Source organism: Psittacula echo (genome assembly GCF_963264785.1).
Source record: "Psittacula echo genome assembly, chromosome: 16".
Lineage (NCBI taxonomy): Eukaryota > Metazoa > Chordata > Aves > Psittaciformes > Psittacidae > Psittacula > Psittacula echo.
The window spans coordinates 11,169,552-11,183,980 of NC_137752.1; the positions used below are offsets into that span (position 1 = coordinate 11,169,552).

The following is a 14,429-nucleotide window of genomic DNA, read 5'->3' on the forward strand; positions in this document are numbered from 1 at the left end:
GCTGGCTGCCCTAGGGCTGCCTACAACAGCTCCTGACAACTCCACAAAGCTCTTCCTGACTAGTGTAAGGGACCAAAGCGCTGAATTTATCATGCAAGGACACCCTCCAGCATGTATTTCACATCACCTCTTTCTGAAGGAGATACTTTTGAATATCTGAAAAGAAGAAAAGCTGTACACTAGACATTCAAATGCAAGCAGAGGGGACAGACAAAAGACATTTGCATTTCAAATAGAGACAATGGGTTCATTTCAAATATTTTAAGGCTATGAAATGTAGGACTTGGTGGGGGGTTTTTCACATGTCACCAAAAGACAGAATTCACCTTGTTTTCACTCAGCCCTTGTAACGTGTTCCTCACTGAAGGCAACACCAGGCCTGGCTGAAGCTCCTGGGCACCGGTAACTTCTCCATGGCTACCAGTCTTAAATGCAGCACTTGAGAGAGACGTGCAAAGAGAAGATCACGCTTGGCAGGCCGCAGCCGGCAGCAGCCTCCACTGCCGGGGCCTTTAACCAAGCAAGCACGTCAAAGCCTATTTCTGAGAGCGGAAATGCTGAGAAGCCCTGGGTGAAGCCCTCCGTGCACTTGCTGCTCTAAGCCAGACAGAAGTAACTGGCATTTGCCATTGTTTTAACAGAAAAAGGCAGTATTTTGGCAGGGTTACAAAGCAAGGACGTTCTTGATATCAGCAACTGAGAGACTGTTCATCCCTGCTGAGGAACCTGACAGAGGAAACATATTTAACAGCAATCTTGGGTACAACATTGTATTGGGACCTATTTTTACTAAGTGCTCTGCACTACACGCATTAATTGTTACAGCAACAATATTTGCTGACATATTCACTCAAATAATTTACAGAGTAGAAGCCCAAGAGACAAAACAAACCCTTGCTCCATGAGACAGAGAGAGTCAGGCAGGATGCCACATTGCTTCCTGTGACACACAGAAAACCCTTATCTACAAGGGCTGATCGTGCCAATAACCCATCCCAGTGCCTGGCCAGCACCAAGGGGCTGGCCCTGGCTGCTGGGCCCCAGGGTCAGGCACCGGCCGAGCTCCACAGGGGTGAGGAAGGAGGGAATAGCCCAGGTTGCGGATCACTGTCACCCGGCCTCCTTCTGCCGAGCGTGCGTCCTCAGCACCAGAAGGACGTGGAGCTGCTGGAGCAAGTCCAGAGAAGGCCATGAGGATGATGCGGGGCTGGAGCAACTTCCAGTCAGGTTTGCAGAGAATGTTTCAGGAAGAGCTTACAAAAGAAGTGCTGAGGCCTCTGATGGCCACAGTGGCCCCAGAGCACCCTCTTAAAAGCAGGAATTGGCCAGTTTTGACGTGGGCAGTCAATCCTCTGCAGTTTTGCACTGGGATCCTTCCCACCCTGCTGCCCACCCCTCCCTACACACAGACACACCAGGAGCTGCAGCACCGGGCACCCTGGGGCAACTGGCCAGTGTCTGCTGGACACACACAGCTCTGAGAGCTTGGAATGTCCTTGAGAGCAACAGCGATGTGAAACTTGTACAGTCTGTAGGGGACATCTGGACAAAACCAGCTCAAAAGGCCACAGATCAAATGTAGGTAAATACAGGATTCAGAACCCAGAGCTGTTTGACAAATACAAGCATCTTCCCATGGCTAACGGTATAAAACATGCAGCTGTTCCACCACCACAATTTACAGGGAAGGCATTTCTCCTGGAAGTAAGGGAACACTTCGTATATATTCCTAGCCAGACTGATTACCCCTATTTATATTGTAAAATAAGACAGCATGGACTAAAAAGCCATAGAGCTAAACAGTTCCAGACTCCAGACCATGGGCAAGGGGTCACTTTTCTATCATGTGTTGCAGTCATCTGTATTTCTTACAGCTATCACGGAGTTTTCTGCAGCATCTTTTCCTGTGTGTGCTGATTCTTGTGGTATTTCAGCACCCACCAGGAAGGACACTACTACTTTATGGGATCTCAGGGAACTAGAGAATCCACAAGGTTTTTTAAAGGTTTCTTTAAAATAGCAAAGAAGCCAGTGTGCTACTTGCTAACAACTGCAATCTGTTCTTGGCACAATAAAGCTACAAGACTGAACAGAGTTTCTTATCTCTGAATATACACATTTATCCTGAAGTAAGACCAACCCGTTATACACTGATCCAATCTGCATGGTGCTACACCATCCTCCTCTTGCAGACAACCCACACAGCTGGACAACTCTCATGTTCTCTATAAATTACAGATGGAGTTTCAAGGACTGACACCAGATACGAGCAGAGGTCTAGAAAATGCTCTGTGGAGCGTCTGCTCAGGAGTCGTTGCTATTCCTACACCACTCATGCGGTTCCACCAGGGCAGGAGACCCTGTGAGCTCGACCACAAGGCACTGAGCCAGGCTTCACTCAAGTGCTCAGCTCGCTTGTTTATTCCTAAGAGAAAGCTCCTTTTCCAGCCAGATTTGCAGTTTCTTCTTTTTCTCTCTTTAAACACTGATAAGATGAGAGATGTTGAAGCTGCAAGTCGGTCTCTATTACAGTTTTGGAAGGGATAAGTTTCAGCACGTTACTGTAACAAATACAGGAGTGAAACTGGAAGAGATGGAGATTTGAGCTAACACAATTAAAATTTCTCCTTAACAACAATGCAGAGATAGCCAGTGCCAAACACGATCTGGAGCCATCGACCAGCATGGACATGAATGAACCTAGCAGCTTCTGCAAAAAAATTACAGTCCTAAAACCAAATCCTCCTATTAAAGTAATTAAGTGTTATCAGAATCACAGGGCCATAATTAAACATGCTTTATAATTAAAACAGCGTGTGTCCTAGACAGGGAACACAGCAACAAAGAGACTATAACCACGATACTCTGCCAAAACACATGCCAAGTACCAAAACTCAGAAAAGCAGCGGAGTTCCTAGCAGAGTGCCTCTGTTCTCCTGACACAGCCATCCCCACTCCCGAGGGGAGCAAGAACACCCAGAACTCCTCACAGCAATGCAAGATGTTGCCAAAGTTCAAGGAGAAATCTTGGGAACCAAGTAGAAGACACTGAGTGCAAGACCCAAAAAGCTGAGGAATGGAACAAGCATGAACTTTAACTCAAACAAGGCTTGTCCTACCTGGCAGCGGCTGAAGATATCCGAGAGGGATACTTGAACATTGAAGTGTTTCAGAACCTGCAGGGCCTGTTCTTTTGCCTTTTCTGAGCTGTTCACTGAGAAACACCTTCCTTCTGCGACCTGGGACTGCAGCTTCAAGAGAGAAGGCAAAACCAAAAAAAGACAATAAATGATGCACTCCAGCCATTGGGATCTGGGGGGGGGTTATAAGACAATTGGTTTGGTTTTAATTACAAATAATTAAAGTTAGGATGTGCTTACAGTCTAAATGTTAATCTAACAAGCACAACCAGCAATATAACACTAAGCCACTGCTGCAATAGCTCTGAGACTACCAAAGCACTGCTGTATTTTATATATATATGAAACACGATTGCCCAAGTCCCCTTCAAGTTATGATGTGGTGGCATGGTGCTGACAGGGGTAGCAAGAGGAAACCGAATTTAATCACAGCTTTCACATGGAACCTGGCCAGATCACACACAGTGTGCAAAAGCGTAATCATCGAATCATGGAATGGTTTGGGTTGGAAGGGACCTTAAAGCTCACTCAGTTCCAACACCTTCCACTAGAGCAGCTTGCTCCAAGCCCCTGTGTCCAACCTGGCCTTGAACACTGCCAGGGATGGGGCAGCCACAGCTTCTCTGGGCACCCTGGGCCAGCGCCTCAGCACCCTCACAGGGAAGAGCTTCTGCCTAAGAGCTCATCTCAGTCTCCCCTCTGGCAGGTTAAAGCCATTCCCCTTGTTCTCTCCCTACAGGCCCTTGTCCCAAGCCCCTCTCCAGGTTTCCTGCAGCCCCTTTAGGCACTGGAGCTGCTCTAAGGTCTCCCCTTCAGGAGCCTTCTCTTCTCCAGGCTGCCCCAGCCCAGCTCTCTCAGCCTGGCTCCAGAGCAGAGCTACTCCAAACCCCGGAGCATCTCTGTGGCCTCCTCTGGACTGGCCTGAGGGAGATGATGTCCAGTGACAGTTTTATCACTTCAATTCCTGTAGTTTATACACCATTTCACCAGGAGTTCACTGATGGCCGATGAATTTACAGTCACTGATGTGCACAGTTTCTCAATGCTTGCTTCACATGTAGCAGAGAAGTTTGTGTTTGGGAACAGGCATTGGGAAGTCCCAGACACATCTTTGTGAATAGAATGAGCACTCTCAGTGAGGTGGGATCAGCTACATGCAAGTAAAGGAGGCCACAGGTCCTTGCATAGGGCATACAAAGGCAAAGGAACAAAGGGAAGCAGACATTCCCCAGGAAAGCATTGTACCCTGGGAAACAGTTGTTTTCTTTCTGCAATCCCTACACAGTACTTTGAAGTTAAGGTTTTGCCAAGTAAGATTATGCTGGGTGCTGAATTACATCAACTGTAGGCTCAAGGAACCACAGTCTGGCCAAGGAACCTGTAGCATGGCATGGCTACACCTGCCTCACAGTGTCTCACCATGGGGGGAGTTTTCGATGCTCAGGTATTATGTAAGAAATTAGCAACCTATATTCTGCAAACACTCCAACAAGCTACTTGAGTAGTTGGGATAGATACACAGCTCGTGTGTAATCCAGAAGAGCTGCACTCTTCCAAGTGAATTTCTGGGCAGCAACAAAGAGGGAAGGAGCTGCAGCAGGGATCATCACACTGCAACCACTGACGTGACGGGTTCCACGTACTCCCACCAGCACTCTGGTCTGAACTGTGTCTCGTGAAGGGCTCTGAACATCTGGTGCTGAGGGTAAGGGTGGGTTTTGCTTTGGGGTTTTTTGTGTATTTACAGGAACACAAAACCCGTCCAGCTTCCATCCAGATCCATGCCTGGTGCTTCCATTCCCTCCCTTCCAAGCCTGAAGAAACGTCTTTAAGTGCTGAAACTATGTCAGTGTGGAGCCAGTCAGTAAACAAGAATCTTTGCGATAAAAAGCATGGTAATTGAGCTGCCTTTCACCTGCCAGTGAGGCCAAACAGAAACACTTTGTTCTGGATTGCTTGGCATGATTTCCACCCTTGCCCCACTGGAGGGCAACTGCTCTCCCCACTGAGGCAAGATTGAGTATAAGAAATATTTCCCCCCAAGCTTTGGTCATTCGGAACATCAAACCTTTCAAGACCCTTAACGCAGTTTTTAGTACAGAAAATATGAAAAAGCCAAACCAGCTGTCACACTCACATCTGACTTTTCCCCTTCTCTACACTGCACATCCCAGACCACGCAATGATACAATGCCAGAAAAATGCCAGAAGCTCGAAACACTTACAGTCTGATATGGGAGTCCAGAGGTTAAAATGACTCTTCCTTCCTGTCGGGCAATCTGGAAAAAACAGTAATAAAAAAAATAATGAATGTGGGCTGAAGTTCCACTGGATTCACGCTTTCCTTTCAAAGCAGAACAACGTGAACTGGTGATACCGAATCATTCTCGATGCACACACCAGGCCAAGAGTATCTGGGTCTGGTTCAACAACATGCTCTTGACAGCAATAGGAGCTCAAGGTATCACTCACTCACTACATGTCTCCTCCCTGCCAATACCTGCCTTGTGCTGGAACAAGCTACTCGTGCATCTGCACTGCAGACGGCCCAGGGAACCGATCCACCCTGAAATAATCCTATCAAAATCTCTATCCCTTTTTTCGCCCCTTAACCCAGACTATTTCTATTTCCCCAGTCTGGTTCACAAACAAAAAAGCAGTCCTGCTCGCACAGCAATGCACAGGAGAGAAAGACAAAAATAACCTAAACCCAGGTTATTCCAGGAAAAAGTACCATTAAACATGCCTACAAACTTCTCAGACATTAAGACAGTGATGCTCACTCCACTCCTTAAAGATAAGACGATGCTATTCGCCCAGCAGCCCCACGCAGACATGCAGAAATGAGGCACCCTTTCCAGGCTGCAAGGAACATCTCCATCAGTTTCTCACCTCCTGACTTGCAATCCTGCCCTTTTATCAGAGGTCTTGGCCTTCAAGGGAAAAGTCTGTGCTGGATTATCAGGGAACTCATCACCTGCACTTCTGACCTTCGCAGTGGAGTAAGAAACGCTTTCAAATGGTTCGGTGCCAAAAGGAGATACTAAATCTGGAAGTGCAGATCTTCACAAGGTTGAAAGTGTGACTGATCTTTGTATGATGGAATGACATCCCCCCTCCCACCCTTCACCCTCTCCTCCAGGAGGGAAATAGTTTCATGGCCATAGGGATAGAAGGATTCCCATGTGAACCAATACTTCAGCTCTGCTCGTGCTGACAAGAGATTGGCATTTCAAGGTAGGCAGGAGGTTATTTCTCTTCTCTGGCTTGGATTCTGTTGGAAGCCCTCGAATGTTTCACTGTTTCCAGATGTGTGTCATGGAGGTCTCTCTTGTGGATCAGAGTTTCAGATGTTCTCTCTGGATCATTCTTTAACCCTGGCAGGAGGACACATCTGGGAGCAGAGTCCTGCTCCATTTCCCAGACAGTCTGACACCACCAGCACAGCCAGAGAACACTGGTAAAACAAACCAAGGCTCTTAAACTGGGTCATGGGGAGCCACTGGATCTATGGCAACATGAAACAAGGGGAGAAGGCTCCAAAGCACAAACGCCCTGTGCCAGGCAGTCCTGAGGGAACGGCTGGACTTGATGATCTTAAAGGTCTTTTCCAACCTGGTTGATTCTGTGATTCTACAACTTGTTTCCTATCTTGACCTTTCAGGTAGCTGCTTCCCTCTGTTTTAGGTGAAGTCACTCTTTGGCTGCCAGTTCTGCACTGAGAAAGTTACCGGCAACAACTGCTAAAGCATCTTCCTACAGGCAAAATTACTGGATTTCTCTCCAAATGAACCCTCCATAACGGAAAAAGTCTCCAAGCACAGGAACCCTGAAGTGGCAGCAGAGACACCCTATGTGGCATGAATCCTCCTACACACAGTCTGGGTTACTGAATACCCTGCCAACAAACCACCCTCATGACACATTAAGTCCAGTTAAGGCACCAGCTAAAGTTCAGCACAGTGACTTGCTGACAAGGGAAAAGAGATGTGAAATTCCTCCAGGCCCATGTGTGCTTCAGGGTAAGTCTGAGGATTTCACAGCTGGAACACTCCATTCTGACTTCCTGCATCCAGGGTTAATTAGTTCAAGCTTGATAAATCCCCTTATCTAAATGGCTCTACAGAGACAGGCAAAGAACATCAAATAAAAAGGAGAAAAGCAATAACTCTTCCAGTGTGTTTTTCCGCCTCTGGAACAACGACTGGGAGAAGCCTGCAGAGCCAGAGCAGCCATGTGATAGCACGCATCTGACTGAAACCACAGAGGATACGTGCTGGAGAAAAGGGCACAATTCCTTCTTGTTTTCTGACAGAAGTAGCAGGGGGCAGGGCTGTGCCCAGCCAGGAGATCTGTGCTCCGAGATGCAAGTAAAAGGCCAAGAACGCCCTAAGCAGCGTGTTGGGATGGGTGTCAGGGCCTTGTGCTCCATGCCAAGTGCTGCAGAGAGGGCACTGGCCTCAGTTTCACAATCTATTACAAAGATAATATCAACTTCCTCTGGAAAAGGCTTAGACCTTCTGGATAGAAAGCACTCCCTAATAGCTTGGTATTATTACTTAGTCCTTAACGTGCCTGTCTGTTCAGCCAACTTTCATCATGTGGAGATGAATGAACTCCAATGAATTACTATGAGAGAGACCTGGAAGGACAACGACTGATGAGAGAGGGCAGAGAGGGGCCCGATGTTTCAAAACCAGCACCAGCAGCAGAATGATTCTTAATAACCTAAAGCATCCTGACTGAAGGTCAGTGAAGGCTTCACAAAACAGCAGCCCAAGGCTGTAGGTAATTTAAAGTTTGCCAAGCCCATGGACAAGCTCCTGTTGGACAATGCCACATGTCCTCAAAGAGGCAAACTGCTCCCTTTGCAGGGCAGCAGCGCAGAAAAGCTGTGTCCCCACTTGCAGTGGCAGAGGTGGTGCAGTGACCCTGAGCCCAGACCAGCAAGGTCCCAGTTCACACAGAAAGAGAGCAGACAGAAAGCTCCAGGATGTGTGCTGGAAAAGCACCCAGATGAGGATCAACCAGAGAAGTGGATCACAAACCTCAATCCAACTCTGGAGCATCTACCTGTTATCTCAGGCTCTTTAAAAATAGAGAGTAAACCAAGAGCTTAATAACTAAACACACTCCAAACAGCCCTGCAGTGCACTTACTGTACTACTGGTACCCCAGACTTTTCAGCATTCCCAAAAACCATCGATTGTACAAAGTTATTGCATGATTTCCTGATGTGTCCTTAAGCACCCAACCAAAACCATCAACCCAGTCTTATTTCTTAATGTAAATTCCATTTGTACCAAGGTCTCCAATGAAGGACATTTGTTGAGACAAGATCAGAGATCCGATTCCCCCATTACATGAAGCTCTGTTCACTGCAGTATTAGAAGTCCCCTTTGTTTCTCATGGCTCCAAACCAGTTCAAGGCAATTTAGATCCAGGTGCCCATTGCTCCTGAGATCCATCGAAGCCTGGCTCTCCTCTGCAACCTGTGGGTCGCCTGGAGTTTTATGGGCATTGGTATAACCTTGCAAGGGAACCTTCTACACCACTGGAGCTGCAGGAAGCCAATTCTACCAGCCTTTTGGTTATTATCACACTTCAGAAGTCACTAGGTTTGCCTTAGTGTGCAAATAATTCTTAGACATGAAGATGATTTTGAAGGGCAAGAGCACAGTCCATTAAAAAAATAAATCAACCCACAACTCAACTGAGATGGCTTTGAGATCCCACCACGTCTCTTAGAAACAAGTGACCAAAAAGACTACCAAAATTTTCTTAGAAGCTTCTGCTCTACTCCTGAAGTACAACATTGCAAGATCTATTGTAGTCACCTCAGGCTGGTGGATGACCCTTTAAGGTTAGCATGAGAAGCATCCCTCTGCTCTACCTGATTCTGCAAACCCGCAGAGAAAAGAACACCACCTACTGAAACTTTCCTACCTCCTTCCAATTACCCATCTAGAAGAGCCCAAAAGATAGGTTTAAGAATCACTACAAAGAAGAGTGTGCAGAAGATAAACTGGAAGATGTGGCTGGAAACACAAGGGCAGAGCACTGTGCCAGTGCCTCAGCACCCTCACAGGGAAGAGCTTCTGCCTAAGAGCTCATCTCAGTCTCCCCTCTGGCAGGTTAAAGCCATCTCCCTTTGTCCTATCCCTGCAGACCCTTGTAAGAAAGAAGTATTAATTGGAAATAACAAGTTGCGTGTATGAATAAGTGTAAATGCAAAGGGTGGCTTACCTCAGTGATGGCACCTGCACACACTGAAGGATGCTGCAAAGGAGAGATCGAATCTCCACATTCTTTACCAGATGGAGCCATTCTTTACTTTGGGACGGAGTCAGAAGCCCCTCGTGAGGACCAGCAGGATGCACAGCGTGCAGGATTCAAGAGAGGCCTCTCTTTATGCCCCACAGCAGGGAGCCAAACCCATAGCTGCCCCCGCACAACTTGCAAATCTCTTAGGCTTTTAAGTTTGGTGCAGGACAAGACCCATCTGCCTACCAACACTTGAAGTCACTTTAAGAAGCAACAGGAATGAGAACAATAAGAAGCAAATGCCAGGCGATTCAGGAGTTCTTGGCACACGGAGATATGTAACATGACTGACAAGTCATTTGAGTGAAATGACTTTAATGAAGGACAAACACAAACTCTGTACACAATTACGTGTTCCTGGTGACACTAGTTTGAGACTGGTGGGCCAACACCCAAACCATCTCTCTTGTATTCAGTGACGAGGATCCAAACCTTTCTCCTGGCCTTTGCAATAACGTTTACACGTCTTCGGGCACAGGGTGGTCAGCATTCAACTTTCAAATCAGAATGAGACAGATATAAAGCAGGGTGGGAGGGGTCTATTTTTATCTTTGATTGTCCAAGCACAGATCAAAGGCTCTGCAATACAGTAACACTCCAAAGGCTTTTGATAGTGAAAGGATGTTTGTCCGGTCACCATAGAGAAAGCAATGCAAAACATCCTGTCCGTGGCACGATAAGGTATCAGGATGAGAAGCGGAGCTGGGGCTCTGGGGGCAGGCACTGGGAATGGGTTTGTTTAAACAACTTGTGCAAGTTTGGCAGAGATGAGATATTAATTATTTCTGCAGAAGTCAGAGCCTGCCCAGGATCCGGGCCAGGCAGACATCTGAAGAGGAAACATCCTGTGCACCAGGGTGATTCTGGTGATCTGTGCACCAGGGTGCACAGGTGATCCATGCGCATTTGACAGCAACACACTGTGTGGGCTGGATATCTCCAGTTCTGGCACCGTAGAAATATGTCTGAAATGAAGCAGCATGTGCCTCTCCTACAAAAGACAGCGAGTCAAACCTGTTATAGGAGTCCAGATCAATGTTCATTGTCCCCATATATGTTAGAGACTTCTTGCTTCCCAGATATTTCATTGCAAGTTGTGGCTGATCAGCTTTGAATCATCTCACAAGGTGGTAGCCAGCTAGGCGGTTATATGGCAATTTCATAGAGTCAGAGACTGGTCTGCGTTGGAAGGGACCCTAAAGCTCCTCCAGCTCCAACCCCTGCCACGGGCAGGGACACCTTCCACTAGAGCAGCTTGCTCCAAGCCCCTGTGTCCAACCTGGCCTTGAACACTGCCAGGGATGGGGCAGCCACAGCTTCTCTGGGCAATCACAAACTGCCAGAGAAACAGAAACAAGTAAGGTTTTGTCGTGGTTTAAGCCAGTCGGCAAGTCAGCCATGCAGTTTCTACTCCCCTCCCCGCCCCAGAGGGATGGGGAGGAGAATCGAAAGAATGTAACTCCCACGGGTTGAGATAAAAACAGTCCAGTAACTAAGGTATAACACAAATCACTGCTGCTGCCACCAATAATAATAATGATAAGGGAAATAACAAGGGAAGAGAATACAACTGCTCACCATCCCCCGAAAACGAGCCCGACAGAGCAGAGAGCGTGCCCTTCCGGGTAACTCCCAATTACATCCCCCGGCATGACATGCTGTGGTATGGAATACCTCTTTGGCTAGTTTGGGTCAGCTGTCCTGTCCCTGCTTCCTCCCGGCTTCCCCTCCTCCCTGGCAGAGCATGAGACTCACAAAGTCCTTGGTCAGACTAAACATTCTGACCAGCAACTGAAAACATCGGCTTTATCAGTAGTATTCCCAGGCTCAAAGTCAAAACCACAGCACTGCACCAGCTACTAAGAAGGAGAAAAACTGACTGCTGCTGCTGAACCCAGGACAGGTTTGAGATCACAGCACTCTCTGCTCACTTCCTCTCTCCTGGAAATGGAGAACCAAGGCCTCAGACTGCTGCAGGGACTAGACAGCACCAGCTGCCATGTGGCACAGCTTCTTGGACTGAGCCAGAGGACCTGGTCTCAGCATGGCACAGGAGGAATGTGCTGGGCACCTCCTGCCAACCCACTGCCTGCTGGGCATGGGTGAGTAACCAGTGCAGTTACACAGTGAGCAGCAGGCCTTCCCCGGGGAGTGCATGTGGGAGCTATAAACACACCCCATGCACATGACTAACCTCAGCAGCCTTCCTATGGTCATCGCCATTCTCCAGCATCCGGACATCCACACCAAGGCAGCGAAGATAGCGCCCAAGGCCTTGCAGCATGTTATCACAGACCACACTGAACTCCTTTGGAGAGATGGGAGCAGGGCGACGTAGGGTCTCCGTTCTGGATCCTTGGCATTGCTACAGAAAGGCAAGAGATTCGTAAGGAGCACAACAGAAGGCTGCCTTCCATACATTTGTGTGTTGCTTCCCTACAGTCACCTGCCATGGCAAATCCAACTGTCCCCTTCCACCTGTATTATAATTTCCCTCCATGCTCTATCTACAACACTCCCCGTTCCTCCTTCATGTCCCTTCTACACCGCTCACCTACCACTTGGGCAGGAGGCAGCACATGATGAGGCTCATTCAGAAATAGCTCCTCACTCCCTGGCCACACAGCCTGAGGATCTGCAGCCTTTCAGTGGAGAAATCCCAACCTGGCTTTCTATGCTCTACACAGGCATTTATTTTCATCAAGGCACAGAAACACATCTTCAAGACTCCTATTCCCCTATACAATTAGACTGCAACTAATGTACATGTGCCAAAGTTACGATCTGGGGAAGGGATCTGGCAGACAAACAGGTAGACAAAGCAACCACGTCAGCTTTGTTACCTTCAGGAGATTAAAAATAGGCAGTGCCTGAATTCTGTTTATTTTATTTCCAATGGCTGCTGCTGGGAGAGTTCCTGCAGTTGGAGATGCCGATGGGAAGCTCCCAGAAGTACAATAGCTAAATTCATGGAGAAGGGAAGTCATTGAGGAACCTCCAATGTTCAGCTTTTGCCTCTAGGAACTTGAATCGGCTGCAATGACTGAAGGACACAGCCACCATCTATGCAGGGCTACTCTGTCTTTGGAAACAGAGAGTTTCTGCAGCATTGCAGATGGGCTCTGCAGGAGCTCTACCAATGTGTTGCTGCACCTCCCAGAAGCTGGCACATGCAGAGCTCTGCAGCACTGGGCAGACTTCTGCAAGGACCTTGGTGGATGCAGCTGAGACATCAGAGCGCTGTGACAAGGGATCAAGCTGACCATTCCATGCCGAGGTAGCTGGAAGACACTAACCCTGTGCTGCTGCTTGTGCTGTAGCAGATGGGAGGGAGCAGCAGCTGGCTCTCAGTGCGCATTTACTCAATGGCCAGCAATGTCCCAGGTAGCTTTTTTTTCTCACGTTTCATGCCAGCAGAGAGCAAAAAGCTTATAAAGGAGAAAAGTGTCATTAGCCTCACTTCGGATAGTGGAGCAGGGAACACTGGGAAAGACAGCTTGGAGCTGTGCAGGATGCAGAGTCAGGAGGACTCTGCCTGTTTGAGTCCCAGTCCAGGTTTTACCAGTTACCTCTCGCTTAGTGAATCTGACTGCACAGAACAGAGATGACCTGTGAGTTCACAAGGTAATTCAAGCCTGAAGTACTTACTTTTCCCACCTCTGCAGCAGCCAGTCAGATCTGTTGTAAGGTACAACACTCCCATGAACAGAGTGCTTAGGAAACTACCGGGCAGCTTTGTGTTTTACTGCCTAAGACTAATGGCATACTGTCCATTTACACACACTTGATAAGGAGGATCTTGAAAAGGTGGCTATAATCAACAGCCTCTCAGTCCAACCATGGAAGGTGCCATTGACTTCAGGAGCTAAATATGCATTTGGGACTATCCAGAAGGATACACAGCCATAGTGAGTCTTCTCAGGTAATAAACTACACTGGTTGTCTGCTGATGTTTTCATAGGTGCATAAGCAACCAGATGGGACAATTTTAAAAGTAAAACTACAACAAACAGAGAGGAACCAGTGACATTCCAAGATATTTAAACGGAGTCACCCCACTCCAAGTTATGACCTGTGGAATTTTAAAGCTCTGCCACAACACACATTGCAGTGGAAGCCAGGCATGGAGTACATGGTGGTGAGCAGGGAGACAGAGACAAGCCAAGACAAGCAGAAAGGCTTTTTTGATGGAGTTTAGTTTTAACTTTGCAGGCACAATAAAGGAGGCATTCCCAAAGGGAAACCAAAGTGCAGCTCAGTTAAAACCAAAAGTAAGGAATGCAACACTTAGGCCACAGAATTCAAACCCACACCACTGGGGAAATGTAGAAGGAACATTTCTACCAGCAAGGTTAGCTGGACTCTGCCACACAAACCTGCACTGAGCTTTTGAGAAGACAAATGACCCTGAAATTGCAGGGAGAGCTGAATCAAGGCATGCAGAGGAGAAAGCACATCTTGACAGTGCAGGGAGGGGTGAGGAAGAGATTTGCTGCAATAGTCCTGAGAACAGACAGCAAACAGGCATGCCACGCATAGCTAATGGCATGACTGAGAGACAAGGCAACATATGATTTGCAGGGGTCTTGAGCAACATGCAGCTCTTTGAAGAGGTTTACAAACCTGTCCAGAAGGTGACAGTGCCTCTTGTTTATTCAGCTGCTTCTTTGCCTTGGGTTTTATGCTCTCCTTTCCCACCAGACTCTCTGTCAGGTCTGAGCTCAGCCCAAAGCTCTCTGGATCCTTACAGAGTTTCTCATAGATCTCCAGCAAACAGTAGGCATCTGAAGCTGAAGATACAGAAATATGAACCTCAGCATCTTTCCTGATGCAAGGAGCAGCCCTGTGTACATGCCACTGAACACAAACCACCTGTGAAGCTCCAGCTCACTAATGTCATCCTCTGCACTCTTTCACTGATGTAGTGAGCATCACAGCCTACCACCACCACAGAGTCAAGGTAGA

At 47.7% G+C, this 14,429-nt stretch overlaps 1 protein-coding gene across 1 annotated transcript in view; it reads right to left on the minus strand.

Annotated features, from left to right (window-relative positions):
• The window catches only part of EXD3 (exonuclease 3'-5' domain containing 3), a gene marked incomplete at both ends in the record, with an annotated part of 193,874 nt that overhangs the window by 122,790 nt on the left and 56,655 nt on the right, over positions 1-14,429 (minus strand). Inside the window, 4 exons of the mRNA XM_080630557.1 lie at positions 3,120-3,251; positions 5,366-5,419; positions 11,659-11,829; positions 14,088-14,254. Coding sequence (XP_080486683.1) covers positions 3,120-3,251; positions 5,366-5,419; positions 11,659-11,829; positions 14,088-14,254 — 524 coding nt within the window. The remainder of the gene's footprint in view (positions 1-3,119; positions 3,252-5,365; positions 5,420-11,658; positions 11,830-14,087; positions 14,255-14,429) is intronic.